Source organism: Micropterus dolomieu, linkage group LG09, assembly GCF_021292245.1.
Source record: "Micropterus dolomieu isolate WLL.071019.BEF.003 ecotype Adirondacks linkage group LG09, ASM2129224v1, whole genome shotgun sequence".
NCBI classification, from domain to species: domain Eukaryota; kingdom Metazoa; phylum Chordata; class Actinopteri; order Centrarchiformes; family Centrarchidae; genus Micropterus; species Micropterus dolomieu.
The window spans coordinates 8363589-8381158 of NC_060158.1; the positions used below are offsets into that span (position 1 = coordinate 8363589).

Here is a 17570-nt window from a genome sequence, read left to right on the forward strand (position 1 = left end):
GACCATAACCATTCAGTGCTTTATAAACTAACAGCACATTTTATAATCAATCCTCTGACAGACAGGAAGCTAGTGAAAAGACCTCAGAACTGGAGTGATGTGATACACTTTTTTGGTCTTTGTGAGGACTCAGCTGCAGTTGTCTGATCGATGTTTTAGGGAGAACTGTAAAGCAGGGGATATGTAGACATGATTTAGTCTTCTCTCCTCTTTTGTCATGTTCACAGGGAGAGAATGGAAAACTTGGCCAAAAAGTTACTGATGCATGCACGTTTTTAGTTCATTTTATCATCTGTAGCTTGTTTTTATAAAGCTTAAATTACTATTATTGGACAATGCACACTTGTTTCTTCCATATTTTAATTGCATTGCATGTTTTCTTAATGAGAAAATAAACCTCTAAAGGCATTTTCATTTGTTGTTTAACTGCAAGCTATATAAAAAATAGTGCTCTAAAAAAGTGGTGGGGACAAAATTAGTCATTTCAAAAAGTGGTGGGGACATGTGCAGAGTGTCCCCAGTATAAATGACACCTATGTCCATAAGTGACATTGTGACCGAACGAATGACTATTTTGGTCATGGATTTCATACACTTTCTGGAATAAAACATCTAAAGCCAAAATCCTACCATATGGGCAATCCTGGGACAAAATCTTATCACATGACGGTCCGTGGTCTAATTTGTGTCAGTTTAGGGGTCCTTGACGGGAAAAGGTTTGAGAACCACTGCTGTAAAGACACCGTTACAGTAATCGAGTCTACTGAAAATGAATGCATGGACAAGTTTTTCCAGGTCATGCTGAGACATAAGTCCTTTAATCCTTGATATACTCTTCAGGTGATAGTAGGCTGACTTTGTAATTGTCTTAAAGTGGCTGCTGAAACTCAGGTCTGAGTCCATGACTACACCCAGATATCTGGCTTGGTGTGTAGTTTTTAACATTACCGACTGAAGCTGAGTGCTGACTTTTAATCTTTCTTCCTTCACTCGAAAAACAACTTCAGTTTTATCTTTGTTTAATTGAAGATGCCATAATACATCCTAAATTTCTGTGCACTGGTGCCCCACCTCATGTAGCTGGTGCCCTTATTATTAATTTTTTCACCCCTGACCTCCAGCCCCTGGTCTCACTTTAACTTTGCAAACAACCACATGCAAATAACAACCAAAATAAAAAGTGTATCAAGCAGCAAATAGCAGTTGCTGAAAGTGAACAGTTGAGGGGTAGTTTTCACTGCTGAGTCACCAAAAAGAAGGCAAAGTCACCCAAACAATTTCACAATGTATTATGTTCCCACTAAAACTTCTTGATGATGATGTTACCAATAGGATCTTGTAGAAACACAACTGGGTTTCTGACGCAACATTGCCAACTTCCATGATGCATGGAGAAGGAAAAAAACTGTGAAGAGGTCAAAACTCCAGCAAAACTTGTAGTATAAAGAACAACTTTATTGTGAGACCAACACGTTTCGGCTTGTGGCCTTCATCAGGGGCCACCCGGATGACTCTGATGATGTGTTTGATGATGAGTTTTGACTTCTTCTTACCAGAAAGAGTTACATAAAATATCAAACTTACAATTCTGAAGCTTATAAAAGTATTTAAAACATCCCATATATTCAAAGAGCAGAGCTGATACAAAATAACCCCAACCTTTTGGGCTTGTAACTCATCAAACTAAAGCAGTATATATACATGCTCATCATGTTTTTATTTAAATACCTGTCAGAACCCTGAAGAGGTCAAATTATCCAGGAATTCACTAGAAGAAAATTAGCTGAAAAAATAAACAGGATTTTATGCTTTTATTGCGCATTTATCATCTCACACCCGATTTGATTTAGTTTGCGTTCCCTTTGGAGGGTCCTGAAAATCAGGTTAAGACCCCTGCCTCAGTCAAAAACAGAAAAAAAAAATTTTACTTGTACATATTAATGTACTGAAAGCACTCATGTTGTTCACAAATCTTCTGGTGATTGTTAATAATTTAATACCTCGTGTCTGTTTATATTTGTATCAACACAAAGGCCCAAAGTACATTTCCACACTTGCAGACAAGTTATCCATTGATTACCCCTATCTGTATAAAAGGTAGTTTAGTTGAAGGTTTCCCATCTTATAAAAGCTGTATAAATGCAGGCAGAGGTTGTTAAAGCTGACTATGAACTAGATCAGCTAGACAATGATATGATACAAGAATGACCTTTGGCCTTTTCGCTGTTGTGGTTGACAGACAGACAGACAGACAGGGACAGTGTAAAAGTTTTTTCTGATCATCTGATGGTGCAGTCACATTTGTTTTACACTTAAACTGCAGTTGAGTGGGACAAATACAGAATCACAGTTTATTTAAAGTACTGTTCTACTGTGAGTACTGAAATCCAGTTAATGCACTTTTGATTCAAAGGCTTTAACCCCATGCAAAATATCAGAGTTCAGATAATATCTGAACTCTGATATTTTGGGTGTTCCTAATTTCTCATCTGTGCTTGCATGTGTACTTTCAGTACGCGACGTGGAGCCAAAATAACGCGCGCGCGCACACACACACACACTGACACAGCAATAAAAGATGACAACACAGTTCATGCTGAGAACTTCGGACGTAGGTCAGCAAGACTCCTGTCATTTATTGGATCGCATCAATGCCACCTAAAATGTATAAATACTGAGTGACAAGCTCAGTCAGTCTCACAGACGTCACAGATCAGGATCAGTGAGGTAAGTAAGACTCAGACCATATCTGTAAATCTTTTTCAGCTAGTTGATTTTGTAGTTTGAGAATGATTTTCTTTTTGATTTGTTTTAAACTGTGTCAAATCATTTGTACAGTTTATGCTTCTATAAACTAGCTGTATAAAATCTAGTCAATAATAAAATCTTTTGTAAAAAGAAACAGTGGATAGCAATTCTAAAAAAAATCACATTGATCCCTCAAGAACACAAACTTGTCAATAATTTAGATGATTGAATGTTACATGAGTTAAAAAAGATCTTGAAGTTAATGTTCAATAGGTGAAAACGTTAAATAAACCTGTATGTCAGTGTTGAGATCATTTTAATCATTTTATTATATGATATTCCAGGTGTCCTTATTTCTGATCATCATGAAGATCTTTGCTGTAATCCTTGCTCTGGCTGTCCTGTCAGGTGAGGTCAGGTTCAAAATGTCTTCTTAGGGATATACCTTTTCAATTATGCTTTTTCTGGCATAACAGATCTATGGAAGAAAGAAAGGGAAAAAAACATATATATGTTGTCTCTTGTTACCGTTTGGGGCTTTTATTTTGAAAATACAGCCTACCCCAACACCCCCCAAAACTCTCACACTATTAATAATAATATAAAGGCAGCAAAATGTGCTTCTTGTTAACCATATCTTAAATAACAGTCACAAGTTGTCTCTAAACCTGTGGTGTTTCATTGATGTTTTCAAAAGGTCTGAGACCTTTTTCCAGGCCTGATCTCTCAGCCTAGATATTAGTCTTTGGGCCGCCTCAGAGCCCATGTAGTCCAAATACAGGTCTCAGATTTTATAAGGTGGCTTGTCTTTCAGAGCTGAAAAGAAATCCTTAGATGAAATTATCTGTATTCCAGTTACAGTCACTATTTCTAAGACGGTATTTTATCTTTAGTCCAATTTCTTGTCTTCTATTTTGTGAATATTTATAATAACTAATATTTTTAATAAAGATTTCTGTCTCTGTCAAAACTAGGTTGCCATGCAAGAAGTGTGTTTCAGGATGAGGAGAAGAGCTCCTGGGAGGTCGCAGTCGACAAGTTTATGGATTATTTCACAGATCTGAACTCCAAGGCCGATGAAATGGTGAACAGCATCAAGAGCTCCCAGATCAGCAGGGAACTGGCGTGAGTTCATTTACATCACGGTGATGAATTTTGCAATAGTTATCAAAGTAATTTTTGCGACCTCTATGTGAATATATTACAGACATGCCTGCTTTAACAGACTCCTACAGCTGTACATTGTCTACAGATCATACTGTATTTCTTGTTTATATCTGTAACACCTGGACCACTGCAGCTGTGTGTTTAAACCAGCAAACTCTGGTAAACTGGTTCTTATTCAGAGTAAAAATATAGTCAATTTTGGAGCATCTTTAGTTTTTGTAACGCAGAAGAGTAACAAGCACCAACGTCTCAGCTAACGCCTCCTCTGTGTGCAGCCTCCAAAATTAATTTCAGCATAAATATACAGTTCCTTTTTCCCCAAGGTTCAAAACATTAAATACTGGAATGGATAAAAATGTACATATAATTATAATGATGCTGACTGGAGAAATAACCCACTCACCACAGTAATGTTGAAAGAACAAAAAACTAAATATGTCCAAACAGATCTCAGTCAAGAGAAAGCTGGACTCATGTTTGCCATTACAAGACACTTTCATAATGAGCCTCCAAAGTAAGTGATGGGGGATAAAAATCCACAGTTCTCTCCAAAAGTAAATTCCAAAGTTTATCTTAAGTTAATATTAGCTCAGCACAGTTCAACAAGTCTGTCTGTGGAAACACAAAGTGGGAAATTTGCTTTTAAAAGACTAAGTGTAGAAGATACACACTTAATTTGTGCCACAATAGTGTAAGCAGGGTAAGCAGGAACACAAGGACGTGGATCCAAATGCTGAAAACAAAGGCAGAGCCGTTCAGTTCAAAAGATTTATTACAGTAAAGTAAATGTACAGCAGGCTCACAGGAATGATGAGGCAGGCAAAGGTCAACCCCTGGAAATCAGACCAACACGGGTAAACAAATCCAAGAGAACAGGCAAAATCCAAGGTTCATAAAACAGTCGAGGTCGAAGAAAACAAAGAAGTCCAAACAACACTGGGGAAGAGGACAAGTGAGCGTTTCATAATACAACAGGAAACAATGGATTTATGACATGAAAAATAAAACAAATCCTAAGGAGCTGGAGACAGGGGTCAAGGAGGAGCAGATTTTGACAATTTGTGATAGCAGGCTAAATAACAGAAACACGGTTCAACACCAGCACAAACTGCAGCCTCCAAAATGATCTTAAAGTTGAATGAACACCTTTCTAAAACAGTTTCAACAAAAACTGAACATGATAACCTTCATGAAGGGATGATTTATCACAGAACTGTTGAATTAGTTTTAGCTTACTTGTGATACTTTTAGTAAGCTACATACAGTATTTCTGAGTGTGTTGGACGGAGTAAAAAGCATCCACACAATGCTGTTAGACCTCTGCTTGGTTACAAAACACACATTCAGCCCTCGGATGAGTGTGAGGAAGTTAATCAGCATGTGTCGTTGAGGTGAGACATTTAAAGAGCTGCTGACTGAGGCCTGCAGTGAACTCATCCACTTGTCTGACATCTTATTTGGACTTCTGTTGGTTCCGTCTCAGCCACAACTGAATCTTTACTCAAGTTTTCACTTTAAATTCTTTTGTGATTTCTTGGACATGGAAGGGCTCAGTACTAACAGAGGCTCTGTAGATACATCCACAGCTCTGCCGAGATTTAGTTTTTAGATTTATTTTTACATTTTACGAAAACAAAAAAGCTTTTTATTTCCTGTTTTCATCTTGAAAAGGCATTTTTTGCTCTCACCTCAGTCCTAACCCTCTTTGGATCCAGAATGTTTCACAAAAACACCAACAACATCCTAAAACTCATCTACCTTGACCCCCCGACAGCACCCTGATCCAGGACAGTATGTCTGAGCTGGCCATGTACAAGGACGACCTGGAGATCAAGCTGGCTCCCTACACTCAGGAGTCTGCAGAGCGCCTGGGCATGGAACTGCAGAAGCTGTTCAACAAACTCCAAGAACACATGCTCAGTGGCCGGGAGCAGATGTTGAAGTACAGCGAGGAGCTGCAGACCATGATGGAGCAGAACACAGATGACGTCAAGGTCAGAGTCTCCGCCTACACCCGCAAGATGAAGAAACGCCTCAACAAGGACACACAGGAGATCAAAAGGTGAGTGAAATCCACTGACGCAGAGCAGCGTTCACCGGGAGGCTGATGTCCAGTAAGAGGCTCAGAAAGTTTTTCTAACTTAACTAAACTTTAATTGTTTTATTGAGTCTTTATTGGGCTCTCCTGAGAGGATGTGTTCAGAATTAGTATCAGAAATATTTTGATACAAATTTACATTGTATTATTATTATTGTTTGTTTTGAATATCTGTTCCCAGAATGCAATATTGATAGTGAGTGAATTATCCTGTTGAAGCAAACTGAATTGAGTGCTAGAGCTGTAACGATATGTTGATTAATCATCAACTATTTTGATAATCGATTAATCATTAAAGTAATTTATTAAACTAAAATGTCAAACATCTCTGATTCCAGCTTCATGAATATTAGGCCATGTTGCTTGTCTTTACTTTATATAATTGCAAATTGAATATTTTCTGGTTTTGGAACGTTGGTCAAAAAAAAAAGGAATTTGAAGATGTCATTTTGGGCTCTAGGAAATTACAACGGCATTTTTTAAAACTATTTTTAAAACAATTTCTCGATTAAATGCCAAAATAAGTAATGGAAGTCATTGTTAGTTGCAGCACAAAAAAACCCCACACAAATGTAAGAGTTTTCAACCAAATGTTGTTGATTTGTTGGATTTGGTGTCTCGACCTCTAATGAGACAAATATTCTATATTTGTTTTTTAGGATGTGCAATCTTTTGTGGGGTATCTGTGACAACTTTTCTGCACACACATCTGCTTCCTTAAAAAGAAATATTCAATTGTTCATATGATCTCATTTTTCACCTTTTTCTAATATTTCTTATTGTCAGACAACAAACACTAGAGGCAGCAATTGAAATAAATCAATAAGTGACTTTTTATTGTTTTACAACATTATTTTGCATTTTTTATTTGTAAGTAATATAATTCACTTTGAAATTAAAGGGCCTAATTAAATCTACTTTGATTCAATGTTGTAAAACATAAATACATTTATAGCCACCATATGAGACTTTGTCAAGTACAGAACGATAAATTCCTGGACTTGTTACCATCGTTGTCCCGATTGTTTTCACAGTCCGTTGATCTTTATCAAGATTGAGACTGTAGGCTATTCACAGTTTGTTTTTATAGATATACAGTATATGTATAGATAATAAGATTATTAATATATAAATAATTTTTCATTTAGCTGACACTTTTATCCAAAGCGACTTGCACTTGTTATATATGTCATGAAGTTGCACACCTCTGGAGCAACTGTGGGTTAAGTCTCTTGCTCAGGGACACATAGGATAACACTACTTTTAATTTGATATACTGTGAGAAAGAACATTTTGCTGGTTATACTTCCATACTTTTACTTATAATGTTTATCATGAAGGACTTTTATTTGTAAGTAATTTACATTGCTGTAGTGGTACATTTTATAAGGTGAAGGGGTCTGAATTCTTGAATTTATACAATATAAAATAACACTTGCTTTACAAAATACTAAGTGCTAAAGGAGTGTGATAAATCGGATGTTTTTGAATCTTATTCTTCACTCAGTTAAAACTGTTCTGGCCTTTTCGCAGACAAGTTGCCAACTACCTTGAGGAGTTTCAGTCCAGAACCTCAGACAACATGGAGGAGATGAAGACGCGTTTCGACCCTTTTTTTGCTCATGTGCGTGACAACGTCCAGGCAAAGATCACCTCCCTGAGTGATCTGCTGAGGTCGCAAGTGGACAATGTGAAGGACAAGATTCAGACCAAAGCTGAGGACATCAAGGAGCGCTTCGAGAAAACCGCCGAAGACCTGCGATCCACCCTGGAGGAGAAGATGGAGGAGCTGAGCAACTGGTTTCAGCCTTTTGTCTCCATGATGAGTGGTAACATGTAAAATCCTGTAATCAAGCAGTCTGGACTATCTGTTTATCCATCATTTTTTCTGTTTAAAACCACCCCTGAAAAGGATTCATAAATAAAGATACTCAGCTGTTAAAAGGGAAGTCATCTTGTCTAAATCCATTGTTTTCACATTAAATGACTAAAACTAGAAGGTGAATGAATTTGAAATTGGGAAACAACAATGTGTCTTGTTTAAAGGTCATCTGCTCTTATTGAAATTGACTTTTTGCTTTTCAACTTTTAATCCACTATGTCGGTTCTGAACATTTGTTTGGGGTGATGTGGCTGAAAACAACCCATTGACTGCAGTGGGATTGTTTCATTTTTCTATAAAACAAAATATATGTCATCAGAATCATTTTAAGCATGCTATATTAATAATAATATATTTTTCTATTAGGCATTTTAGGCACAACATCAAAACTCCACACACAGTAACTTTAATTAGATGAGCTTTATGCAACCATCAGCACTAAAAACATCCCCATGAGAAAAATTATAAAATCAGATATGTTTTTAAAGGTCCTGCTCAGTATTTTCAGCTGTTCCGAGAATCCTTTTTACTATATAGTCCTATGGGGAGACCACGTCTCACTAGTTTATTCTGAGGGTTTTCATATAGTGTTTATGCTAGATTTTTATGAATGGAACTAAAGTGAATTTTTGAATCACTTGGCTGCATTATGGGCTCGATGTGAACCAAATTATTGTGCATATATGATATATCTAAAGAGATGAGTTGATTTACTGCTCACAGTATAGGCCCATACTAGCAGTGGTGTAAGTACCTACGTGCGACCATGCAATGCGCCGGGGCCCATCTGATTACAAGGACCCAGGAGGGAGAGCAACAATTGCTACGTGGATCGTGATTAGATGCCTCCTGTAATTCATACTGTGTTGACATAATGAGTTGCTGTGTTTGTCTTGATTGGTATTTGTTCTGTGGTTATTGACGTACTGTGTCAGCTACTTTCTGTTGATTTGTTACTGTAGGCTGGGTAAAGCTATTTCGGTTGTTTGCCAGTCAGAGACAGCAGATTTGAGTCGAGGACAGGCTGTGAGATTTGCCTTTGGCACTTTGGCTACTGTCAAGCAGGGGTGCAGGTTTGCAATAGCGTGGAGTCGTTTTGTGTCTGTACGCCGTGTGTTCACGAACAAGCTTTTAGGGGTGAGAGGCACAAGAAAAATGTTTGCAGCGGGGGCCAATCACAAATATGTTACACTGCTGCACATTATACATAGACTACAGTAGATTGTCTGATGAAAGCAGGGCACATACCATATAAGGGACTAACTATTCACTACTCAAATCCTGTGGGGAACCCACAACATTAAAAGGGAAACAGAGATAACACCAAATGTGATATTTAATTGACTTCAGCTGTTATTCTGAACTCATGAATTATGATTTTCCTAGAAAAAATCGCTTTTGTAATATTTTCAATAGCATCACATGCAACAATTTCTTATATTTAATCTGCATACTTTATTTAGACATATGTAGGTTCAATAAAAAATGCACATAAAACCGTAATTTTTTAGGAAACTTGCAAATACTTCGAGAAGTTACTAGCTTGCAGGGACAGCACGTGAAGCAAGCTACGCACGGTGAAACCAGACTTGTACACAAACGTCATTTGTACATCCAATCACATTTCTTCATACGTTTCTTTCAACCAATCACAAAACAGGAAGCACAACGTCGTGTTAGGTAGTCGCTCTTCAGTGTTGTCATTTCAAAACATGCCCATCATGTTCAAAGCAGATCATTTTTTCTGATTGTTGGTTTCCGTCACGATGGGCAGCGTTTGTAGAGAAGTCATCACTCTGCAGTTGGGACACTATTCAAACTTTGTTGGGACTCACTGGTGGAATTTACAGGTGAGGAACACACTAACGGCTAACGGCGAAGCTAGCTAGCTAGCGTTAGCTTCGCATGTGTTGTCAAACTTCAGAGACCACACTGTGTTTCTGCTCTGAGCTGTAGAGATGGCGAACAGTTAAAGTCATTTTAACAGACAGAGGACGGGCGATATAATTAAGCTGCCATACAGGAGTAAGAACGTAAAGATAATGTTAGCCGCCAGGGTTTATGATGCTAAAGGCTAAAGATGCTAATTCGTCAGAATCAGGTTTATTGCCAGGTACATTTTCACATACGAGGAATTTGCCATTGTAACGTTATATATTGGTGCTTAACAGTACATGTAAATATAGAAAGAGTAAAAACCTGGGCCTTGTTGAGGAGGCCCGCTGCAGACAGAAAGAAACTGTTCATGTGGCTGGAGGTTTTGGTCCTGATGGAGCGCAGCCTCCTGCCAGAGAGTCCTGGAGGCGTACAGGTCCTGAAAGGCTGGAAGATGGCACCCGATCAACTTCTCAACAGAGCGAATGATACGCTGCAGCCTGCCCTTGTCCCTGGTGGTGGCAGCAGCATACTAGATGGTGACGGAGGAGGTGAGAATGGACTCAATGATGGCGGTGTAGAAGTGCACCATCATTGTCTTTGACAGGTTGAACTTCTCCAGCTGCCACAGGAAGTACATCCTCTGCTAGGCCTTCTTGGTAAGGGAGATGATGGTGCCCAGGAAGCAGAATGACTTCGCTTATCAGTCTATTTGTGATCAGATAATCACATTTTTAGACAGAAATTTGTGAGATACTCTAGTTTAAGATACAAAACAATAAAATATATTCCTGTATAAGTCTGCATCCAGCAGATAAGATATCCTTTAGAGGTAGTTAATTGTGTGAGTGCACAGCCCACATGAATGTTTTCCAAACATACTGCTGCAGGGCTGAACTATGTCTCCTGTGCAAAGTTCTAATAACATCTGCCACACAAAGGCTTCCCTCTTAAAACCTTTTATACCTTTTAAGGAAGTTGGGCAAGTGTGTTACCACTTTTAGATTATTCCTCTGCCAGGTATCTTTACATGGTAGTTATTTTAACAAAACCTTTAAGCCCTAATGATTATTTCCATAATTGTATAATAAAACGGTTGCCTATTTCTTTTCATCCATTAATCGACAAAGCATAATCAACATAATTTGTTATTGATGCAGTGTGAGTGTTTTCATTTATATTTTGTATGATTTCCATTTTATAGAACCACTTGTTCAGAATAAATGTACATGAAAACAGCCATGAGTCCTCTTCACAATGCCCCATCTGTTTTACCAGTTATCCCAGAATAAATGCCTACATAATGTCTGAATGTCATAATGTCTGAAACAAATGAAACTCCATGTGAATATCCTAATTATATTCTATTTCTGCTACTAATTGGACTTCAGTTGGTCATAACAACCTCAATGTTTTTCTCTGTAAGGGTCTGCAATAAGCGAAACACTTTGTTGTAAAATCTTAGTGCATCTTAAGAGTTTATAAAAACTATTATGTGCATCCTCATGTTGAACTAATAGTGGTATACAAGTTGTTGGTTTTCAGTCTATTTTCTTTTCACCACTGAGAGTTCTGTCAGATTTAATGTATCGATGCTGATGACAGTATCTTCTTAGATGGAGCTGAATGCATTGTGGTAATTTTGGTCATATTTTCATACTTCATGGTCTGTGACGAAACAAAATGACGATGGGCTTGTATTTGTTTGCAGGATGCGTCTTTATCGTATGATCCAGAGACGCCACCCGGTGACATCCAGAGCGACGTTGTGTTTCGTGAAGGACAGACTCTGGCCGGACATGTCACCCACACACCTCGCCTCATTGCCATGGATCTCAAAGGTGACTTTTCCTATCACATTGGTGTTTTGATTTCAATGTTTACTTTTTTGTGTACTTCTTTAATTACATTATCAAAGGTTTGTTTATGGTTTTATAAAATAATTTGGATGTGTATGATGCTTGTAAGGTGAATCACCTGCTTTCTGTTCATCTGTAACAGGAAGTCTTCGGACTCTACGGCTGCAGGGAAGCCTGTATGACGCTGGTAAAGACACCTCTGCTGTCACATGGTAAATGAGAGAGTCTCTGTATGTGCACTAATCTCTGTGTTTACAGATTTCAGGGCCCAACCTATTTTGTCACCAGTGTATCACTAGGGGATTATTGCACCTTTTCAACATTTTGGGGAGTTTCTATGAAGCACTTTGTTTGTTTTGGCACCTTCTGTTACACATTTGTTTTGGTGTAATGAAATACTGTAAGATTAACAACAACAATCCATACAGTGGTTTTTACATACTAAATGAAACCACCATTGATCTATATGTTAGATCCAACACAGTTTCCTTTCTTATTAACCCAAGAGTCTTTGTTTGGACAATGCTTGGTGTTTTTTTTTTTGTCAAATAAAAACGTGCTCCATCTGGCAGGGGGGGAAGCCTCACGATGCACGAAGAAAGTCCTCCTGTGAAGAACCCCTTTCTTGAAGATCTGGACAAGTTGGATGTGAGTATTTATGGTAGAAATAAAACGGACAAGTAGCTTAATGACACATAAGATTTTCCATCACAATATTGTCTCGAGATGGTGACAGTAGGAATAAAAAAATTAAAAAAATGTCTAAGCAGCATTACTTACAGTTTGTAGAGCTGTTTGCTAAATGAAAACTGTCTCGTCGCTGCTCTATATTTGAATAAGTATCTTCATTTAGTAGCTTTTAAGTCATTGAATCAACATTAAACAAAAATCATCACTAAAAGTACAGTTTCCAAAGCTTCCAAACAGGGCAGACTCTGTTTTCATCATTCATCAAAGGTTTCTTAGGTTTCTAGCTACATTTGCTTTGTTTTACCTGCCAAGTAGATATTCAGAAGAGGGTAGGACCAAGTCATGGCAGGTTACTGGCAGAGAGAGCAAACCTATCCATCACAGCCTGGATTTACTAGCTTGATGGATTCCATACTGCTTCTAATTCTAATCCTACAGTAGAGGCATACTATTGTAGCTTCATGTAAACATTCTCAAAAAAATAATTGTCTTATCTTGACAGCTGTTTTTTGTCTCCAGAAAGGGGAAATCCTGGATGAAGCAGATATTTTATCTAGTGCCCAGCCTTGGCACTCAGGTAAGAAAAACCTTAATAAACCTTTTTTTAAACTCTGCATGACATCCAAGTTAACGCTCTGTAAACTCTCCCACCAGCAGCTGGATTGAGAGTGGATACTGTGAACAGACAGCTGGCTAAAGTCCAAAAGGGCTACAGGCTGGAGGGCAGCGTGAAGGTGTGGTCGGACTTCCTCAGGATCCACCTGCACCCTCGCACCATCTCTGTCATCCACCAGTACAACCATGATGGGTAAAGTGCAATGTCAAGATTCCTATGCTTAGTTGAACAAAATGAGGGAACGCGTTTTATTCCAGAATAAAATTCCTATTTGTAACATTTTCATATTTCTTCCACAAGTCCAAATGATGGAAAACCATATTTTAACATCCCATGGTCAAAGACTTAAAATGGGCAAAAGAGGGGAAGACATCACATCAGTGTAGTTATAGAATTTCTACTAAGAGGCAAAGCTTCAAATGAAGACTAAAGCATATCAGGGAGAACTTAAAGATACAGTATGTAACTTTCATTTGGTTGTCTGGCAGAAATGGACTCTTCATCCAGTTTGAAGTCACATTTTTATGATACACTTTCTAGATCTTGGTCATTTTTAACTATATAGTTTAATTGGATGTCTGGATCTTAAGTTCGCAGAAAAACTGAGGAGGAGGCTCCCTGTAAAAACCTCCTTAATGATGAACACTGACAAGTGAGAATGATGATGAACAACTTTACAACAACATCATTAAGCCCAGACTAACATTTCATTACAAGAGTGAGCACGAGATAACAATTCATAGCAAGAAATAACTATATAAAGAAATCACAACAATAACATACTATACTGACTTTTCTCCAGTAGATGTCAGGCTTTGCAAATATTTGTGCTTGAATCACAGACTGCTCTCTGTGTGCTGAATCTTTAAATCTTGTTGCACTTCTGACTGCATCCTAAGTAGAGATCTCTAAACCTTTCACAGCTGATTTAAAAGAAGGCATGGTGTAACGTCAATAATTGGATTGTTTTATAGTCAATTGGTACAGTATGAGTCTCAACACAGTTCTATATTTGTATTTGTGGGTGTTCAGGGAGGCTCATCGTCTGGAGGCTTTTGGCCAGGGAGAGGCTCTCCTGCAGGGGTCAGTGCTTGAGGAGCTGGAGGACAAACTACACTTCTTTGTAGAGGAATGTGATTACCTTCAGGTAAGTTACCTGTTTTTAATCCCAATAAATAATTTGTACTATATTATAATAAAAACACGTAGTGTATTTTACATTTCCAGTTTTATTGCTGATGTATTTCATTCCCATCTACTCATACAGGTTCATTCAGAGGTTCTTTTGTTCTTACCAATCCTTTTCATTACTGCTCTCTCCTCTCTCTGTATCCTGTTTACCTCTCAGGGTTTCCAGGTTTTGTGTGACCTGGCTGATGGCTTTGCAGGCCTGGGGTCAAAGGTCACAGAGATGCTACAGGACTCTTATGGCGGAAGAGGCATCCTAACCTGGGGGTTAGTGCCTGTCAGTCACCCAGATTCAGTAAGTCACAAACTCGGTCAACTCAGCATCTCTCTGGCTGTTTTATCTCTAACTGTTTTGTGTGAGATTGTGTTAAAACTGTTGTTTTCTAAATGGGCTTCTGTACATACGGTGTTGTTTCTGTTCAACCAGACGCCGATGAAGGACCTCTACCACCAATTAAATTGCGCATTAGGGACAGTCCACTTGGCCAGTAACAGCTCTTTCTTCTGCCCGTTGACCCTGCGTGGTGGACTTGGCAGACGACCCTCCTCCCCCACAGCATTCCCCCACCTAACTTATGATGTAAGCGTTCACTGTTTTTGTTTAACTTTTCAAGTGAAGTTTTATGGTAATATGAGGTGATAGAAAGTTTCGTTAGGTCAAATTTATAATTTTTAGGACTTCTTCAATGCCTTATTTTGACATTTTTATTGACTTTGTTTTCATTAAATTTAGATAAATACACATATTTAATAAAGAAACATGATTGTAAATGGAAATAAAAATAAAAGTAAACTCTTTCTGACCTCTGCACTAGCACTAAACCACATGTTTAGTTTTGTGAAACTTAATTATAATATTTTTAAGATTTTGAGTTTAGACATGATTTAAGGACATTTTAAGACTTACAGACACACTGCTATATGTGCTTTTACTTTTCATCATGGTTTAACAACATCTGTTTGTCCCCGTCTTTCCTCTGTCCCAGCCCTCACTGTGGTACCACTCCAGCTCTGTCCTGGCATTGGCCCTGGACGCCCTCACTTCGCCTTACAGGCTGAGGAACAACAGCGTCCCCATGTGGCAGGTGGCAGATTCGCTGGCTGTGTCTGGGAGAAAGGTGACTTACTGCTGCTGGATTAGTCCTGTTATTATTATTTACGTTATGTTCACGTCTCTGTAGAGAAGACTCTGAGCTTATGGTGCCTGGTGTAATTTAAATTGTAGGTGGTGGCTGCTTATGGTGCCCTCCCCTTTCCCATGATGCATGGCAGCTCTCTCCCTGACGCCCTGAGTGCCTGCACAGATGCGTTGCCCTGGAAACCCCTATCCGCTTGCTCTGAACCTAACGATGGCCGATGCTACGGCCAGTGGACAACACTCAAAGGCTTTGAGGGCCAAAGACTAATCAGGTCAGAATTTCATGAATACATTTGTAATGTACCATTCTTTCACATACTTTAAACATAAGAATTAAAAATGTATCTACACTGAGCATGTTGTGTCTATTGTGACATAACTTTATACTTTTATAAATCATTTAAAGACAAGCGGAGAACCAGCTGAAAGTGCTTGAGCGTGGCTTTCAGACAGTATCTCATGTATGTCTGTACTTTAACAATAATTTAAATAAATTTTTAAAACGTTGAAATACATACAGCAGCTTTATATATTGTTAAATTGAAAAATTATAAGTCAGAGTTTAAAAGGTGCAAATTAATGTATGGAAACATAGCTAAAATGAACCAAGTGACCTTGTTCTTAGCTTACATACATTACAAGGTACTGAATCCATCAGAATGTAAGTGTTTCATCAAGTCATACAGTTGCATGAGGTCAGGTTACTTTACTAACTAGTAGAGATAGAAAGACCACATTCAGTTAAGAGTTCTGTGTACAATTATCAAGTAAGAAAATGGATTTTAGAAACAGGCATTAAACAACCTCCCAATCATAACTTTAAAACTGAACTCTCCTGTAATGTGTTAAATCATTATCTCTCCATCAGCTCTCTGGCTCCAGGGACACAGCCACCCACCCCCCTGCACAGCCTCCACAGTGGGGAAGACGTCCTGGCCTCCTACATCAGATCTTTCTATCCTACAGCTCCTCTGTGAGTCCCCGTGCTGTGAACTAACAAATCTCTGTTTATCTTTAGAGTAAACTAAATATTTTAACCCAACACTGGTCTTCACTCTCTCAGGGCTCTGCAGTTGGTGTCTACTCCCAGTAAACTGACGCCACCTTTCCCTCAGATATTCAGTCAGTCCCTCAGTGTTGAAGGTTTCCTGCAGAGCCAGCCTCCCCTGCCTGGCTGTAAGCATATTTCTATTTTACTTTACTTGTTGTTGTTTTTTTTGTAGCTTGAAACAGCTTTTCCTCAGCTTGGATTTGATGTTTTAATAAAAAAATCTCTATCTTGCAGCTTCACCCACTGTGGTCTCTTCTGCACCCATCATGACTTCCCTCCAGTCTGCGCCAGCACTTTGCCCGTGGCTGTCGGAGCTGCATCGTGGTGCCAGCGCTTTCGACATCCGCCGTGTGGCCTCCAGCTTCCTCTCCCAGGGTCCCGAAATAACAGACTACCAGGAGGCCCTGGAGCAGCTGCGCCTACTAGCCCGCTGTTACCGAAACAACAGTGACGGAGTGATGTTCTCCTCCTCCTCAGAGGATGATGAAGACTGACACTGACCATCTTAAGGTCCATGATCTGGACAGACTGCTAACCCTAGTAACATCAGCCTGCATGCGCGACACACACACAGAGCAGAAGAGGAGCTGTGCCTCTGGTTTGGGACCAGAACAGAATTACATGGTAACAGAAAGACAGATACATACAAATTAATTGGTTTAGACCTCTGAAAGAGATGTGTACTGTTTAGAAAGATGAAGAATGTAGCATCATGAGACGACTAGACTGTATCAAATCCTCAAATGACTGTTCATTTGTAATTGTTTTTATAAGTGTACACTATAAAGTGACCATTTGTGTTGATGGAACACTTGTGTGCACAGGCACTTGAAAGAGTAAATAACAGATGTTGACACAGTGTACTTCAAACCAGAGTTCTCAATCCTGCTGGAAGCTGCTTATCTCATTTGTAACCAGCAGCCACAAAAATAATTAGTCTTCTATTAAACAATTTAAAGCCAGCAAGTGCTTTGTATTTTACTTGTCATTTGCAAATGTCAGCTTTCAGCAAACTGTAGACATTTATGCAGTTTAAAGGACACAGTTGACGTTGAGACAAGACACTCAATGTTTGACTCAGTCTGCCTGTGGCATTCAGCTCTAAAGCCATTCATTTTAACAAAGTAGTAAATCTTAACAGGTAAAAGGTTATTTAAATAAAAAGCTTTAATTTTCTAAACATGTTGGGCTGTTTCATAACAGAAGAAAGTAGTGACAGCAGTGGATTTGCCTGATAAAGGTCTAGCACCAAAACATT

The 17570-nt window shown here is 38.7% G+C and overlaps 2 protein-coding genes across 3 annotated transcripts; both read left to right on the forward strand.

Moving 5' to 3' along the window:
* The first annotated feature begins 2712 nt into the window (after positions 1 to 2712).
* Positions 2713 to 7957, forward strand: apoea (apolipoprotein Ea). The gene is made up of 5 exons (XM_046059012.1): positions 2713 to 2727; positions 3093 to 3156; positions 3723 to 3873; positions 5690 to 5977; positions 7547 to 7957. The coding sequence occupies exons 2-5, from the start codon at positions 3114 to 3116 to the stop codon at positions 7851 to 7853; spliced, it is 789 nt and encodes a 262-aa protein (XP_045914968.1). The 5' UTR covers positions 2713 to 2727; positions 3093 to 3113; the 3' UTR covers positions 7854 to 7957.
* A 1605-nt stretch (positions 7958 to 9562) lies between these two features.
* msto1 (misato mitochondrial distribution and morphology regulator 1) lies at positions 9563 to 17274 on the forward strand. 2 transcript variants are annotated; one of them, XM_046057804.1, is made up of 14 exons: positions 9563 to 9745; positions 11482 to 11611; positions 11772 to 11841; positions 12202 to 12277; positions 12839 to 12896; positions 12974 to 13127; positions 13968 to 14082; positions 14284 to 14418; positions 14551 to 14703; positions 15110 to 15241; positions 15349 to 15533; positions 16130 to 16234; positions 16325 to 16437; positions 16547 to 17274. In XM_046057804.1, the coding sequence occupies exons 1-14, from the start codon at positions 9662 to 9664 to the stop codon at positions 16804 to 16806; spliced, it is 1770 nt and encodes a 589-aa protein (XP_045913760.1). In that variant the 5' UTR covers positions 9563 to 9661; the 3' UTR covers positions 16807 to 17274. The 2 variants fall into 2 exon arrangements, with proteins under 2 accessions (XP_045913760.1, XP_045913761.1); XM_046057805.1 differs by having other exon boundaries at positions 12977 to 13127.
* Positions 17275 to 17570: the final 296 nt, after the last annotated feature.